Genomic DNA, 16,981 nt, shown 5'->3' with positions numbered 1-16,981 from the left:
AAGCAGTGCTTGAGCCGCAGGTGAAGAAAGATGTCGGGTCGGGGCATTATAGCAGCAGAGTTATAACAAAGTTAAACCTCCACAGAAGAGAAAACCGTCAGCTAACCATCATTTGACGGCAATGAAAGGGGCGTAACTTGAAGTCCATCTCACAGACCGCTCTGTGTCTCTGTGACCTTTGGAGAGACGCTGATTTTCACCTGAAACTTCTTTATTTAGTGATTTTACTGGTTTTACTGGGTCCATTTACTTTTAAGAGGTGGCGACCTTTGCGGATAAATGATGAACAGTGAAGGAATCCTAAACTACAAAAAGCTAAGCTCATAGAAACAAGCTGAGCTACTGTTAGCAGCAGCTTGTCTCGACTAGCAGCTCCTCCGGACGTCCTGCGAGTGCCAGAGAGTGTTGAAGAGACGCTGGATACTACATAGTGTTTTAACTCCTGTGTTTGTATTTGTCAGAGAGCAGGAGACCTCTGCGGATAATTCTGCTCCAATAAAAAGCGAGTGAACGATGAAGGAACAAGCTGAGGTCCTAACTCGTGTTAGCTGCAGACTGGTTCTGTGTACACCACAGCATGTTGGATCAGATTATATGTCATGATAAATATTGATATTTATCAATATAGAAGAAATTAGTAAGATCATGTCTTACCTATTTTCCCGAGCCAGTTTGATCCCAAACTAACATGTTGGCAGGTCGTTCAGGAGTGTAACAAATCTAACTTCAAGTCTTTGTCTGTTCTGCACCTTCTGAACGCTGCTCAGTAAACCACCCACATCTCCAGCAAACAGACTGTTAGTGGAACAAGAAATTCATACAGAAACATGCACCTAATGACGGCATCTGTGCTTTCCCTGACAGTGATGAGTGGGCTTAAATCCTCCATAAATCCAGACTGCAATCCAAACAAAGAGCTGACAGAAAGGCAGAGAGAGTCTGGCTCTCACAACAGGAGCAGCAGCATGTGATCTGCTGTCTGCTGGTTGGTTGGGTTTGAAGCAACAGGATTTGGTTGGGGGGCCTTTTGTGACTCCTGGTCGGCCAGCCAGCCGGTCAGCCGGCACAGAGAGACCAGGTCTGATCCTCATCACATGCACGGGGGGTGGGGCCGGGTGGGGAGGGGGGTGCCACATGGTTTGGCGTGTTTCTGTGTACAATGAGGAGAAATGCATCACCCCTCACAAATGTGGTCTGAATTAAGCCCATTAAACATTTTCCCCCTTCTACTGTCCTCTTAATCATGACGAGTCAGCACATCGTCAGCAAAGCATCATGGGAACAGAGACGAACAAGGGGAAAGACCATGAGATAGTGTCTGAACACTGGGGAAGAGGTGTAACAAGGCTGGAGCCAGCCACCAGAGTTTGGAGAAGCTACTTTGCTGTACAGGCTACTGAAGACTTCACACTGTAGGAGGCGAATGACAGCGAAGATACAAGAAGGAGAAATCCAGTTTGGTTAACTAAAGCTACGAAGAGAAAGTAGGTCAAACTACTTTGTAAAAAAAATGTTCACATTAACGATGTGCTGAAAATCCAGCTTCCTGGAATCCACCTGATAACAAGATAAACAAATCCTGGCTTTTCTCACGGCCGAAGCTGCAATACGTTAGACTTCTGCTGTAAACAAATCAGGATTTTGTTGGATCTGACTAAAACAGCCAAGAAAACCTTCTCAACCTGCAGCTTCCTCGAACGGCCCAAAGTGGTTTGTTGTTTCAGTTGTAAGCTTCACAAAAGGTTGCAAAAAACTCATTTCACTCCTTGGATCACGATGCAAATATGAATGAACTAACAGAGAGCTAAGAAGTGCAGCTTGTTAAGTGACATGCACTGCACTGCTCCCTAACGCTGTCAGCCTTAACTGTTAAGATAATTTCCAAACCTAAAGAAAGCCAAAGCAGTTCTGCGTATCTCTAATATCACAACATGTGTAACTCTAGCCGGGCGTCTCCAGGCCCAGCAGGTCAGAGACATCCTCACCAGCTCTGATAACACCTGGATTCAGCCTGCAGGCATGTCTCAGGAAGCCATCCCTCTGCCAAATCATGACAGGTGCCTTATTGTTCAGCCGAGCACATTGTGCACATAACTTTATTTTGAAAGACGTATCAGTCCGCCTCAATTACCCATTGTCTGGTTAGCCATGCAGAAGGCGCTGTTAGAAATAGATGAGGACATATTTCTTCTTCAGGGTCTCGTCTGCGGCTCATTGACGGCAGGATGCAACAGATCTCTATTCACACGGAGACTGAAAGACTTTCCCTGGCTCTGTCATTATCGTGGCTGCTGAATAGGTCTCCCTCCAGGAGTGTGATGCTGGCAGGTGAGCTGGGGTACCGGCAGCCTCATTTTCAGCTACATTAGAGAAGATCTCTTCTACATTCTAGCTTTCGTCTGTTTGGATAAAAGCCAACAAACTCTAAATTAAGGATCTTATTTAAATATTGGATGCAACTAGCTGATTCGTAAAGCCATGAATGATTACTCAAAAACAAGCGATACAAATTTGCAATATGGGAGGAAAATGGGAAAATTAAAGGGGATGTTTTTCTGCTTTTATGCACAATAATACCAAATGATTCACACATGCAGACCTCTGACAGCTGGAGTTAGGCCAAACATTTTGGGTCTTAAAGAAAGCATGTTAAATGTTATAGCAGGCCATGAGCGCACTGCAGCCATCTAAAAACACTCCTGTGCATACTTAGTTCAGCAGCCCCACGGAAAACTAATCTTTCCCAGATATAAAACCCTGTGAAAAATAATGGTGTCTTATTGATTTTAACGCTCCGGGAGCAGAGAAGTCTTTATGCCTGATTTGTTTAAATGGGAGCTGTGAAGCCAGGAGGGCATAAATCCAGAGAAGGGGAAATTAAACAATGGGAACTTACATGAACACACAAAAGCACCTTGTTGTTGTGTCTGCACCAAGAGGAACGGGCCTATTTGTTTCCCTTTATTGGGAAGTTGGTTATTGTGGAGGATAAACTTCCTGCAGGAAGACAGCAAAGGATACGGCGCTGCAAGACAAACAACATTTCACTTGTTTACTGCCTCAGAGGAGAACACAGAACAGTGCATGCTGAATACGAAACGCTCGAGGCAAGTAATAAAGCACAGTGGTACATGCTGTGGACAAGCAGAGTGCCAGATTTTATTTATGGGGAATCCACAGAACAGTGATGTTAGAGGAAACTCTTTGTCTGGACATACTGACAAGCTTCCACTGCTGTCAGAAGTAAAGATAAGCACATCATACAGCAGGGAAACAGCTGGAGTGACTTTCTTTTAACAAAACTCATAAATAAAAATGATATTTTAAATAAGGCTTTGGCTGTGGGCTTCATCTGTTATCCTGGATCAGTTGGACAACGATGCCTTTATCGCCCCCCATCGTATGTAAGGATGCACTCCACTGAACATTCATTCAAGAATCTTTCTGTGCAAATGCAGCCAAATGACCCGCATCTAGCTCGCGCACACACACACCAACACGCGCTCCAGGACCAGAAATATGACGTCAACGTGTGATATCATATCACAGTGAAAAATAATTAGAAGAAATCGGATTGATATCATATCAATATAGTGTGTGTTTTAAAAGGAAAGAGGGTGTAAAATTTAACGTTTTTTGCATTGGATTTGGTCTGTATGCTTCTTGGTAAATAAACACGAGAGAAGTACAAACCAGCAGCACCCCAGCTCACACACACTTCATGAACGGACATAAATATCGTCTATAGATAGACTACAGCTGAAACATCATATCCTCTGGTTATGTTGAGTTTTCTCTCACACATTAATCTGATTTAGTGCCTGAAAGTAACTTTAGCCTTTGTCCTCAGCGCTACTATCAATATCCCACTGAGTTTTACGCCTCTCGCTCCTCTCTGTGTGCAGCGCTCCTCACTTTCAGCTACAGCTCTACTTTTTACTTTGTTAGTCGGTGCGGAGGGAGAAAAACACACCCGGCTCTTACCTGACAGTGTGAGAGGTGTCCCGTCCAGGTCACGAGCCTGTTCACGTTGTCAGATATCCGTAAAGAGTAAAAAACCAGTAGAAGCGGTGGTAGTCGGTCTCACGCCTCTCTGTGTCAGCCTGCAGACTGAAGCAGCAGCGAGCACAGCGAAATGCATCCAACACTCAGCACCTACCTCCGTGACGTCAACACGCAGGGAGAGAGACCCCGCCCACTCAACGCCTGTGAATACTCTGCAGTTCACTCCTGTTCACTCTGACGAATTATTGTCATGGGTATGTTTGTTTATATTAAAGGGAGACTGGCAAATAATGTCCACTGCAGGAGAAAGACAAATAATGAGCCTGCCGTAAGAACTGAGTCCGCTGGCCTTGTTTCCATTCACCAAGACACTACTCTGCTCTATAAGCCCCACAGTGGCACCATCTGGTGAACTGCAGTAAATTAGTGTACCAGAATATATCATCATCTTAATATACATTTGAAATTTGTTTGTATTGGGTCCTATGTGTTTTTGTTTAGCTGTAAAATGTTAACAGCAGTTCAACATCACAATCAGATGTATTGGCCAGGTACTGTTTATATAGCCTGCTGACACAAGACATGTGACTCTATCTCTCTATCTATCTATCTGCCTGTCTGTCTGCCTGTCTGTCTGCCTGTCTGTAAGTGCAGTTGTTGTGGAAATGATGCTGAAACAATTATACTGTACTTTATGTCACAGGTGGCTTTATATACACGAGATAGTGGGATTTATTGGTGTATACATGATGTAGCCTATAGCATGCAAAGATTGATGTATCACAGTAATGATGTTTACATGTTAGAAACAGGATGCATGTTAACATTTGGAATACATCATATAATGTACAGGTGCAGAGGATGTTTGCAGGCACAATAATAAAGTAATACAATAATACAATATTACAGAATAAATATAAACATAGTATACAGAGAGGTACACTGAGGTCTTTATGTGCAAATACAAAGTGTGCAATATTTCTGGAATACAAGGACGTAATTTATTTTTCTTTCGTCTATGTGCCTTATTTTACATTTAGAAACAGGTTCCACTTTTATCTGTAGTAAGAAAAAAATAATACATCCCTGTTTATAAAGATAAAATTGAAAGAAATAAGATAGATTATTGATATTTAATCACATAAATCAGCGATACGCCTAAAGGACGCCCGGAACTACAATGCCCAGCTATCCTGGCGCATTGTATGACGTAAAATGCCCGCGACATGTTTGTTTCCATGGAGCCGATAGAAGCCAAAGGGTAATGATTAGCTCGCAGCTAGTTAGTTAGCTGGTTGTTGTTTTATTTGTGTTTACGGAGTTTTCAGGATGTCAGGACGAAAAAACAGCGATAATCTGGAGACTCTGTTTTCATTCGAGCTTTTGGTGGAAAATATCCGGATCGAAAAAGCGAGTAGAGTTTCCGACGAGCTGGCTGTCGGAGTTCGGCTGCTGGATTTTCCAACGCTGCTCATTTATCAGCATCAACAGAGCGCTGAAAGACATAAGCAACAAGACCACGATGGAAGAGATGAGCAGGGAGAATTCACCTTTAACAGAGGGAAGTGTTGCTTCTTCAAAATGAACCTGGACTCTCTGCACACACAGCTGGCTAACACTCCTTTATATGCCATGGTGCTGGACGTTAAAGAGGAGATCCCCAGACTAGTCGGGACTTCTCTCATCTCACTGAGTAAAGTGGTGAAGAGGATCAGACAGGATGTGACTGAACATGGTGCTTCTGCCCCCTCATCTCATAGTGAGCGGGGGCTTGTTGGGTTGTGCAATCTCAGTGGGGAGAAAATAGGATCGATTTCCCTGAGTTATAAACTGCAAAGTCTGGGAACTAGTTTGCTGCAACATGCAACAGAAAGGAGGGGTCTTAAAAGCAACAATGCTCATGTGCAAGAAAGCATCACAGACTGTGGGAATATCTCTTCACCTACTCAGGACGATTCTGATGCTTGCAGAAATAACAAACCAAAACATGAGAATACGTCGAAAAATGAAGACAAACAGGACAGTAAAGTTTGTTGTGACATGCAGACTGAAGAAAAGCAAAGAAGCCAAACACCACAGACGCTAGAAGAAAACAATTTTGAAGATGATTTAACTTTGTTTTGTCCACCACATCTCTTCTACTGTAACTCTGCAGAGGAAAGAAGCAAAAATGAAGGTGATTGCACGTCACAGAATCTAAACCCAGAGGCTTTTACATTTGAAGACACATCCTCAGAGGAAGGAAATAAAAGTCAGGGTGCATGTTCTCCTACGGTGGCCCAGAGAGGAAAAAAACAAGCTGTTAAAACGTCAACAAACCAAGAAACAAGTGGACTGGCGCCAAATGTCCTCGGGGAAGCCTTACAACAGTTACCTCTGTTAAACGCTCTCCTTGTTGAGCTGTCACAGCTGAACAGTCAGAGTCCACAGCAGCCTCTGTCTATTCATCCCAATCTAGCTTGGATTTACAGGCCTGGTTCCACACAGCCGTCAGACAGGCAAAACAGATCATCGCAGAAAACCAGACAGGGGGTTAGTCCCAATTTTAAACATTTACTTTCCCCCAGAAACTGCTCTTCACCTTTAGTGAGGCCTGCATCTGTAAGAGCAAAAGACAAACAAGAAGAGAGTAAAAGCTCTGGTACATCTGCCAGGAAGAGGCTTGATTACGGGACGACTAAAACATTTAATCTAAGGATGAAGCAAATATCTCCTCTAAGGGTCAAACGGCGGGAATGTGTGGACCTAATACAGAATGAAACACAGTCGAGTAAATCCAAGGGGAAGACAAAGTCGAGTAATAAAATAAGACAGTCCAACAAAAAGAAGTCTGATTTAAAGCAGAGCTCAAGTCTGAATGAAAATATTGAGACAGTGATTCAGAACATCAGAGAGGATTCTGCACCGCCACAAACTGTCACACTAAAACAGAAAAGTGTGCATGGGGAAGTTCACGGTAAACAAGACGGAGACTCTCCAGGAAATTCAGAAAAATCTTCCCTTCCGGAAGGAGACTCAAAATGTATCCACATCCCCGGCATGGATAGCAACATTTTTGCCCCAAACAAAGACAAGAACGAGGATCAGAGTGAATCAAATCAATCACAGGATGAATCTGACAGACACAGAGAGAACGCTGAATCCTCAGGAAGCAGCAGAAACAGCAGCAAATCTTCATTTTCAGACTCTGACAGGGAAGGCAACGAGGAGGAAGACTACGATGATGACTTTAACAGCCTCGAGCCGAGCGATGCTTATTCTCCTGATCCTGGGAGCAGCCCCGAGCCCTCCAGAGCCAACACTCCAAAGTCTCCCATCCACCCCACCTCTGATTCCGGCTCTGAGGGTTTCCACAGGAAAGCGGCCCTCCCTGTGCCCGTCAAAGCCCCCTGCTCCCCTCCACAGCGCGCTCTGAGGGGGACGCACATCATTCGGCCTCGTACCCACGCCTCGGCCCTCAGCTTCTCCTCCGAGGATGCTGACAGAGACACGTCGGCTTCCTTACAAACTGTACGCTCGAGAAAACAGACGACGGAGAGTAGCAGAGCTGAAAGGAGCTCAGGCACTGACAGTTTAATATCATCAAGAGGTCAAGGGTCGAGCAGGAACAGCAGAGCAGCTCCAGGATTTTCTGCAGAATCAGTGTCCTCCTTTGAACCGCAGGAGGAAGAGGAGGATGAGCTCGGGTCTCTGGATTTCAGGAAGGAGTATCAGCATATCTCTAAGCTGGTGGCCAACAAACTCCCTGGTTACACCATGTAAAGACTAAATCCTAGTTCCGCACCACGTTAAAATATGTGCCTCACTAGTTCCCTTAGCCAACACACAGATGAGTAGTAGTGTTGTACTATCTACTAAATCAGAATCGAGAGATATTGATACGTTTACTCATGCAATGAATTTGTCTTTTTGTTTTTGGTGCATAAACATAAATAGAATATAATCAACAATAAAAATATAAATGTAAAATATGTACAATATATATATTTTTAAATATGAACTTGTTTCCTTCCAGTTATGATGCCTGACAACCTTTTGAAATAAAGAAGCTTTTTGTGGACATTTTTTAAGTCTTCATCATCTTAACACGAGGCTGCTGGTCATTTGCATAACGTGTTTCACCACGAGTCTTTGAGGAGCATATAAGAGGATGAAAAATCTCTATATGAACACTGTTTATGCAAATCATTAAACTAATTTGCATGTTAACGTTGATCTTCTCTGATAAACAAATTAGAGACGGTTATTTTGTACATTTCAAACCGGTGTGGTGGTTTGGCAAGACGTTTGTAATTAGGATTTATTTTCCAGTTCATTCGGGTGTCAGGGGAACAACTGAACCTCGACGCTTTGCTGTGGTGGATTTATATTATTAATATTACTGAGTAGGTTTCTTTATGTATTTAAGAAAGGTGTTTCTAACTTTGTGTTAGTTTATAATTATACTCCACTACATATTCAAGTAAAGCATTTTTAATACACATGTAGTCTACAGTTTAATACAATAATTAAATATATAAGAGCTAAAATTAAACTTTCCTCTCAACCAGTGCATTTCAAAACTACTGCCTACACTTTCAGTTCTACATTATGCATGAGTGCACGATGCATCAGTAAAATTAGACCATTAAAATAATGTCAAACATTAACAAGATGCTCTGCATGAAACTCTGAATACATCTTTTAAATGTAGGATTGTGGCGTATTTAAGATGGTTTTTTTTTCTTTTACTCAACATAAACATCCGCTGCTGCTTCATAAAGTCAGGCTCATGTTTCAACCGCTAAATTATTTAACAGTTGACTCTTTTACAGAAATATTTGCAGATTTTAAACTAGAAAAAATAGTTGTTCATCTTGTGTTTTACAGTTTTTGAATTAGCTCGTTAAACTCAACAAATACGCTAAAGTTTGTAGTCTTTTACAAAACAAAGTTCCGAAGTGTGGTCCCTTACACGCATGCGTCAGCTCGATGTGTACGGAAGTGCTACGGGAGCAAGTTGAATGGTGACTGAAATGTTCAAACACGTTTTTCTGACAGGACCTCCAGGTAACACTCAGCACTCACTGTGATCAGAGCTGTTGGAGTTAAAGTCGTTTTATATTCACAGCAGTCAGTCAGCTGTTTAAACCCAGCGCCAGTCACTTCTGTAAAAAGATAACGTTAGCTTGTTTTAGCTATTTTTGTCCGAATAATGTCAACTAATACTGGACTTAGTGATCTTATAACTAGATTTTTATAATAATCCTTTAACTCCTTACAAAAATGAAAGCAACGCTCATACAAACATTACGTTTTAAACGTATGCTGTAGAGTTGTAAGTCAATTATATAGACTTAATTCTTATTCCAAGATATATTGGTTAAATCCATCTCACTGCATGAGTACAGTCTGAGCTCACTTCATGCGAAATGCAAGTCTCCTTCAAAAACAATCCAAGGCACTCTGTAAGATTTGTGCAGAATTAAACTGCCTATATCATTCTTACAGTATAAGTTTAAACATAGCATTATAATATATGTTTAAAAAATGTAATGTATGGTATATGGCAATAAATGTTTATAAATGGTTTCTTAGATTAGCTCAAAAAGGACTGTAGTCATTCACTTGTGCATTGTAGTAAAGGGAGATAATGTTCCTTTCTGCAAATCCTGGTGAAAAACAGCCTAAATATAACTGTTCAATATAATTACATTATAAAATATAATACAACTCAATGATTTCCTTTTTTAAACTGATGTAAACAGCTTTTTAACTGATTGTCATTTTTAAAAAGGTTTTTCATCTGTAAAATGCTCTCCAGGTTTATTCAAAGATATACCCTTAGCATTATATACATTTGGTAGATTTAGAGCATTGATTAGGGGATGCAAACATCACTAATGTATGTATCAAACTGCCCTAACATTTTGCAGTGTGATGCTGTATCCCAGTTTTAAAGTGTGATATTACATTTGTTTAACAATGTCTCTTGTTTTGTGTAAAGGTGTGGGGAAAACCACCCTGGTCCAGAAAGCCTGTGAAGCCTTGGTGTCATCGGGAGTGGGAGTTGAAGGGTTTTACACAGAGGAGGTCAGGCAGGGGGGCCGGAGAGTGGGCTTTGATGTGGTCACAGTGACAGGAGAGAGGGGCCAGCTGTCCAGAATCAGGTAGCGGGGATGTCGTCCTCTCCAAACACAGATACCTGCTCTCTTTCATCGTGCTGTATTTTAAATAAACCTTCATCTTATTTGACCTTACAGAGACGTGTCCGCTCCCTCTCATGGCAGACGGGAATACACAGTCGGACAGTATGTGGTTGACTTGTCTTCATTTGAGAACCTGGCTCTCCCCCTCTTCAGAAATGTAAGACCCCATCACATGCTCTTTAACTCGCCTTCATCAATAGATCACAGTGAGCCAAACACTCCCGTTCCTCCCCACTCTGCAGACGATCAGACCTTTGATTTTCTTTGAATTGATGGAATAATTGTAAGCTTGCAAACACATAAATTCCTGAGTGACGTTTTTAGTGTCGGTGGTGCCGTCTGGCTGTCACTGACCGTGATTAATCTGGCATGTAAAGTGAGCCTGGAGTGACGCCTACACACGCTGTAAAGGAAGGTGTCTGTGTCTCGGCGGCACAGAGTCCACTTTCATCTCATATGAAGGGTCTCTGTAATCACTGCAGATCCCCCGCTGTGTTCACATGCATGAGACATTTACATGATGAGCTTTTCCCACATGTTAGATGAGCCACAAATGAAACCTATTTAACCTTATTGTCAATAAACTTGACTGTTCTCCTTTAATTATTATAACTAAAATAAAGCACACAAAATGCCTGCATTGAATCTGTGCCTAAGGCTGGGCGATTCATCTTAAAGGATGTCACGGTAAAATTTACGCCGATAACAAGAAACTTTAAACATTTTAAGTTTGTTTTGAATTGCTCAAACAGCCTTTCATGCACACAAATAGCAACAGCAGCTAGGTGTTATGCAGGGGCTGATTGCGTACACACACACACCAGAGTGTATGCCCATTTCCCACTGCACAAACTGTTTGAGCTGCAGGTGAAGGAAGTGGATATTTTATGGTCAAACAGAAGAAAAAAAAAGAGTGAAACTAAGGGGCACTAAAGTGACAGCAAAAGTGAACTCTCGCCATTATTGTAAGATAACAAAAATATTGCCAAAAAGTGCTCAAATTACGACAAACATATAAACGTTATCGGCAGCTCGGCTAGCAGCCCCCTCACTGGACGTCCTGTATCCACCTCAGAGCGTCAGAGAGACGCTAACTTTCAACCTGAAACTGCAAATTTACTGTTTTTAATTAGCAAAATCAGTTGTTTGTACGAGTTGGAGACCTGCTGATAATTGTGTTCTTGTTAAAAACTCAGAAATCACTAAACACTGAAAGAAAGCTAACATTAAGAAACAAGCTGAGCTAATGTTAGCGACAGCTCCTCCTGACGTCCTGTGTCTCTATAAGAGCGTCGGAGAGACACTGACTTTAAACCTAATGCTGCTTTATTTTGTGTTTTTACTGTTCTTTATTGTCTTTACAAAAAAACAAACAGAATACAGCTTTAAAAATGTGCGACAGACGAGTTTAGCACGTTGTTCTCTTGCTTCATGCTAACAGCCGTCTTTTGCAGGTGGGATCAGCAGACGGGGGCGGCAGGAAGGTGTTTGTCATCGATGAGATCGGTAAAATGGAGCTCTTCAGCCAGTCGTTCATCAGAGCAGTGAGACAGACGTTAGAGAGCTCCTCCTGCACCATCCTGGGCACCATCCCCATCCCCAAGGGTAAACCCCTGGGCCTGGTGGAGGAAGTGCGGAGCAGGAGGGATGTCAAAGTCTTCACTGTGAGTATAAATAATAACACTCTCTCAGGGGGAAAAGGGGTATTTAGGTCAGTTTAAGTCCAACAATGGCTGCAGGACAGTGTTTACTGTATCCTGGTCTTATGAGGGCAGTCAGTCTGCTCTCTAACACAGGGGCCATGCCCTGCATTATCCCTCTCCCATAGCAGGATTAACTCTAAATCATGCGTGACTGATTCAACAACAAAGGCTGGTCTGAAACGTCAAAATAATTTATCACGGAAGGCTCACTTATGGATATTGTCATGCAAAACGCTCGCTCGCTCACTGGGCTGGTTATTCTAACAAACAGGGTTACAGGGCAGCAGGAACACGTACGGGTTGTAACGGCCCTCATGAGACAGTAGGTCAGAGATTAGGCGTTTACAACATGTGCTTTGATAATCTGAAAGTGGACACTGAGGCTTACATCCTGCAGGTCAGGGCGGCTCTCATGTTATTTATCTTTAACGGACTGCAGACCGTCGAGCTGCCGTTTCACCATGTTTCTTTTCCCTCTTAGGTGTCAAAGGAAAACAGAAACGATCTTCTACCGGACATTTTAGCAACACTGCAGAACAGTCTGAAACAAACAGCCTAACGTGGAGATCCAGAGCCACTTAAAGACCCTGCAGCCTCTCTGGATTTATGTGCTGACAACAACTTTTATGTGTGTCAGTGAGTGCTGAGTGGATCCACGCACGCTTCAGAACAAGGCTGTGACCTAACCTGAGGGGCACGCAGAGCAGAGTTTGTGTGTCACATGCATGTATTTATGTACAATATTCTTTCTCACACAGCCTCAAAATGGATTACATGCTGAATAATTGATAGTGAGATGGAACGCAGCGAGGGGATTGTTCAGTTAGTGTGTAAATAACCTGCGCTCAGAGTCAAACACTGCTTGTGTTTTTTGTTTAGCTGCGTTTCTCCTTTATTAGTTGATAACGTTCAGTTTTGCACAGTAACAAGTGGTGCAGGTTTGTCTTTACAAAGGGGCCAACGCAGCAGTGACCCTGATCAGTCATTCAGTTATTTGCTCTGTGAGTCTCCCCTGTGTTTGTCTTGTCAACCTGAGGATGTGTTCATAGAGACCAATCAATATTTCACGGTGCTACGATGTCCAATCCTGTCATGGTTTATTCATCAACAAGCATGAAGACGAGTGGAAAAAATAAACATTATTGTCCTGCAGCAACGACGTGTTTTCTCTGGTATTCCTTTCATAGATTTAAAGAAGGAAACTCTTGATTAGGGTCAATCTTAACATGTGCACATTTCTTCTGCGAGATAATGGACTGTCCATCCATCTGCAGTCTGTTTACATTAAAGGATAAATAGTGTCACTGAAATATAAGATGCCAGAGCATATTATCATAATATTATTATTACTGTTCAGAAGGTAAAGAGATGAACAAGACGAGATCTCGAGGAAACAACCGGGTGTCATCGAGTATTTAAAATGTATGGGTGCATGTCCGCTCAGGGCTTCCGTATGCCGGTGACTGTCAGCAAACAAATCCGGTACATCGTTACTTTCTGCTTATATTCTTAGTTTATTGAGCGAGTGATCTCTAAATCCCTAATGAGAGAAAACTTTTGTCCTGATTTTATTGAACTTTGTATTTAAGCTTTTTTATTTCAGTTCTTCTCCCACAAAGTATTTATATCGTCATGTTTTATTTGCTGCCTTTGTGAAGCTCTTTGTAGTTTGTATTTTTAGAAGTGCTCTATAAATAAAGGTTGTATTATTAGGACTAGTCGTCCCAAAGCTGCTGAAGATCAGGGACGGTTCAGGAGTTTGTCTGTAGCTGGATCAGCCTTGGACTCGCTCTGACTCTGTGAGTCTGGCAGCTGTTTTCAAGTTTTAAATAGAAACTCTCTGGCAGAGGTTTTTGTTTTTGCACCAAAGCTTCTTCAGGTCATTTCAAAGTGAAATACATGCACGGTTTCTCTGGCTTGTGTTTTAATCCTGCTTGTATAACTGATGTAACCTGTCAGTTTGGCTGCAGAGCGAGCTGCCAGCTGTGATGTGCGTCAGACGTGCTGCTGAGCCAGCATCTGCTCCGCGGCCACGCTGACGGACGCTGCATCAACCTGCCACAACAGTCCCTGAATCAGCCTCAAAGTCAACATCTTTATGCTCCTATTTTTGAGCTAACATGGAAATATGACGCCGCAGTGTTATCGTAGGCACAGACTTTGGGGTAGTTAGATCTGATGCACAGAGCCTCAGAGTCCTGCTGAAGAGGCCGGCTCTCTGAGGAAGGTGATCCTCGACACCCTGCAGCAGAGGAACAGATGGGTTATGTAACAGTGACACAGACCTGCCAGTTTCACCACATAAAGGCTGTGTGGATGCACTTAGTGTGTTATGATGTAATTAGCAGCCATATTGCTCATATTGTGATATAATAGGCGTATAAATTACAGCAGTGATTCCCCGGCTGGTGGACTGAAAGGTTACAGCGAACAGATTCAGTGGAAACAAACATTTCTATTTTTACTGTCATGTTTTTAAGAGATGTTCTCACACAGTCACAAGCAGAGAAGTTTCATTCAGATAATTAACAAATTGTTTCATAGAAAGCTACAAAATAATTGAATAGCTTAAAGGACAAATGGATGGATGGTTCACACTGCTGAAAATATGAATACGCTGTATAATGAAATAGCTTAAAGTAATGATAAAACATGCATAATAATATAGTTAAAAGTAGCTACTATAAACACAGAGAAAAAAGCTTATATTGATGGATCAATAGTGAATATAGACAGCCAACAATATAAATATTGACACAGACTGAAGTAACTGAACAATGGTTGAAATGAAAAGAAAAACATAAGTAGTGAAAATAGACACGAGTAATGAAGTGGTTAGCACTGCCGCCTCACAGCTAGAAGGTTCCTGGTTCGAATCCCGGTTCAGACGTACAGTGGGCCTTTCTGTGTGGAGTCTGCATGTTCTCCCCGTGCATGCGTGGGTTCCCTCCAGGTACTCCGGCTTCCTCCCACAGTCCAAACACATGCTCGTTAGGTTCACTGGTGACTCTGAATCGCCCGTAGGTGTGAATGTGAGCGTGAATGGTTGTCTGTCTCTGTGTGTTAGCGCTGTGATTGACAGGTGACCTGTCCAGGTGTAACCCCGCCTCTCGCCCAATGACAGCTGGGATAGGCTCCAGCCCCCGTGACCCTGAACAGGATAAGTGGTGTAGATGATGGATGGACATACAGTCGCTCACAGTCAGGGATCAATGGTTAAAAAACACAGCTAAATATACACAGTGATGTAGACTAACATGATGGATCAACAGCTAAAAATATACATAGATGAATATCTTAAAGTGATGGATAAATGAGTGAATAAATCATGTAGCGATCAATGGTTAAACTTAATAGATACACATGAAACATATGTGGATATTTGTGGGTAAATGTTTGAGATAATGTTGATGAGAGGGTGTCTGAGGTTATCTGACAGCAGTGTGAGGGTTCATCTGAATAACAAAGAGTGAATCACTGACACACAGGATCATGACGTGGATGAAATGCTCCTTATCATCTCACCATTATGTTACAGCAGCAGCAGCAAAGACTTAAAGAGGATTATTTTAGCACAGAAGACGACACATTTCCATATGACAAACAGCTTCTATATTACATTAAAATATTCTATAGTGCAGGCCTGCTCTTTAAATTCAACACTTTGGGTTTGTTCATACATAAACATCACGATACTGTAGTAATTAGACACACTGTCAGGGGGATGCAATGTATTGATGGGTCTGCAGCGGGGGGGGGGGGGGGGGGGGGGGGTTGCGTGACGGCCGTACAGAAGCCTGAATGGATATGAAGTGAATTAATATCCATATCACAGAGATGCATTCGCCCCGTATCTGCAGGACAGATGTCTCTGTGGCACCCTGTACCCTTTATCCCTCCTCACATGGAGGACACAGAAATGCAAAGAGCTTACCACCAATCCAGGACAAAGGGGAGAGAGCTGCAGGGAGGGGGGGGCAGTGGGGGTGATGGTGGGGGGCTGAAATTTCTCTCCAGTTATTGCACTTTGTGGTCTCAGCCCAGGAGGCGCACTGACAGCTGCAGAGGAGGGACGTTTGTGATATACTGTCGGACAAAATGCCAAACACAGCCGATGAAAATCGGACATATTGTCCTCAGAGCGCGTGGGAGACGGAGCTCCAGCCCCCCCACAGCCCCCCCCACAGCCGGACTTCACATTCTCTGTTTATTTCCCAAGATGACCGCACGGTTTATTGACAGAGTGCAGCTAAAGCTTCTTAGCATCCGTGATGTCACGTTCACAGATTGACTGATAATGTCAGAGGGACACAAAAGCGATGACAGTCAGGCCATTTGATCTGAGCGCCTAACCGCCCCTGCTGCTGCCCACCACCGATGACTCCCAAACCACTCGTCCCATTACATCACTTCCATGAGCTCCCTGCGGCTGCAGGAGGACGGTGTTGGGTTTCAAAGCCCGAGTCCGGGCCGCTAACACACCGGCGTAGGCCTACAGAGATCAAAGTTCAAACAAGCAACAGAGGAAGGATTTCATCAGATGTTTCCCCTTCAATAAAAACAATGTGTTATATTAATAGTGTGCCACTCTGGGGCCTCTCTGTTGGAGAATGTACCAGTGGTGGGTACAGCGCTCATTTTCTCATACATCTATAATTATTTTGACATAAAGGTTAAATAATATTAAAAAGTATCCACTAACATTTTCCCTGTGAGAAGCCTTGCATCCTTCCAGAGGCACCTGGACCTCCATCCCTCCACAGCAGGGGAGGGGTCGCGGCCTGAGGACATCCCTCTCCTGTTACACCACCTTCATGCCTCCCTGTGATCTCCGGATCTCTTTGAATGACTGTGGTCACTCCTGTGAGTCACTCTGTGCTCGGCTGCATAACAAAAGCCGGACTTTTCCTCACCTTTGGGAGGAAACATCATGTGGGCTGTAATCAGCGGCCGGACGGGGGAAATGCAACAACCGAAGTGTGGAGACGTGCGTGGGTGTTGTGTTCTGTGCAAGTATCATATAATCCCACAAACAGAGAGGAAGCTTCCAGAGTGTGGCGACACACACGCAGAGTGATCGCTTCA

At 43.0% G+C, this 16,981-nt stretch overlaps 2 protein-coding genes across 2 annotated transcripts; both read left to right on the top strand.

Annotated features, from left to right (window-relative positions):
• Positions 1 to 5,334: 5,334 nt before the first annotated feature.
• On the top strand, positions 5,335 to 7,892 carry map10 (microtubule associated protein 10). Its single transcript, XM_069659315.1, has one exon. The coding sequence runs from the start codon at positions 5,335 to 5,337 to the stop codon at positions 7,765 to 7,767; it is 2,433 nt and encodes an 810-aa protein (XP_069515416.1). The 3' UTR covers positions 7,768 to 7,892.
• Positions 7,893 to 8,973: 1,081 nt separating this feature from the next.
• Positions 8,974 to 13,145, top strand: ntpcr (nucleoside-triphosphatase, cancer-related). The gene is made up of 5 exons (XM_069659051.1): positions 8,974 to 9,054; positions 9,992 to 10,154; positions 10,248 to 10,350; positions 11,648 to 11,857; positions 12,378 to 13,145. Exons 1-5 carry the CDS (start codon positions 9,009 to 9,011, stop codon positions 12,453 to 12,455), a joined length of 600 nt encoding a protein of 199 aa, XP_069515152.1. The 5' UTR covers positions 8,974 to 9,008; the 3' UTR covers positions 12,456 to 13,145.
• The last annotated feature ends 3,836 nt before the right edge of the window (positions 13,146 to 16,981 follow it).

This window comes from Semicossyphus pulcher, unplaced genomic scaffold (genome assembly GCF_022749685.1).
Source record: "Semicossyphus pulcher isolate SPU_LCO1_2020_fin unplaced genomic scaffold, fSemPul1.0.p SCAF_12, whole genome shotgun sequence".
In the NCBI taxonomy this organism is placed as follows: domain Eukaryota; kingdom Metazoa; phylum Chordata; class Actinopteri; order Labriformes; family Labridae; genus Semicossyphus; species Semicossyphus pulcher.
This window is presented reverse-complemented; position numbering and strand designations above follow the sequence as displayed.

What these genes read in the sequence shown, in the direction of transcription:
- map10 (XM_069659315.1), top strand. Translation starts at nt 5,335, where the DNA reads ATGTCAGGACGAAAAAACAGCGATAATCTGGAGACTCTGTTTTCATTC.
- ntpcr (XM_069659051.1), top strand. Translation starts at nt 9,009, where the DNA reads ATGGTGACTGAAATGTTCAAACACGTTTTTCTGACAGGACCTCCAG. An exon ending in GGCCAGCTGTCCAGAATCAG is followed by an intron (nt 10,155 to 10,247) that starts GTAGCGGGGATG and finishes TTGACCTTACAG; the next exon opens with AGACGTGTCCGCTCCCTCTC. An exon ending in CTCTCCCCCTCTTCAGAAAT is followed by an intron (nt 10,351 to 11,647) that starts GTAAGACCCCAT and finishes CGTCTTTTGCAG; the next exon opens with GTGGGATCAGCAGACGGGGG.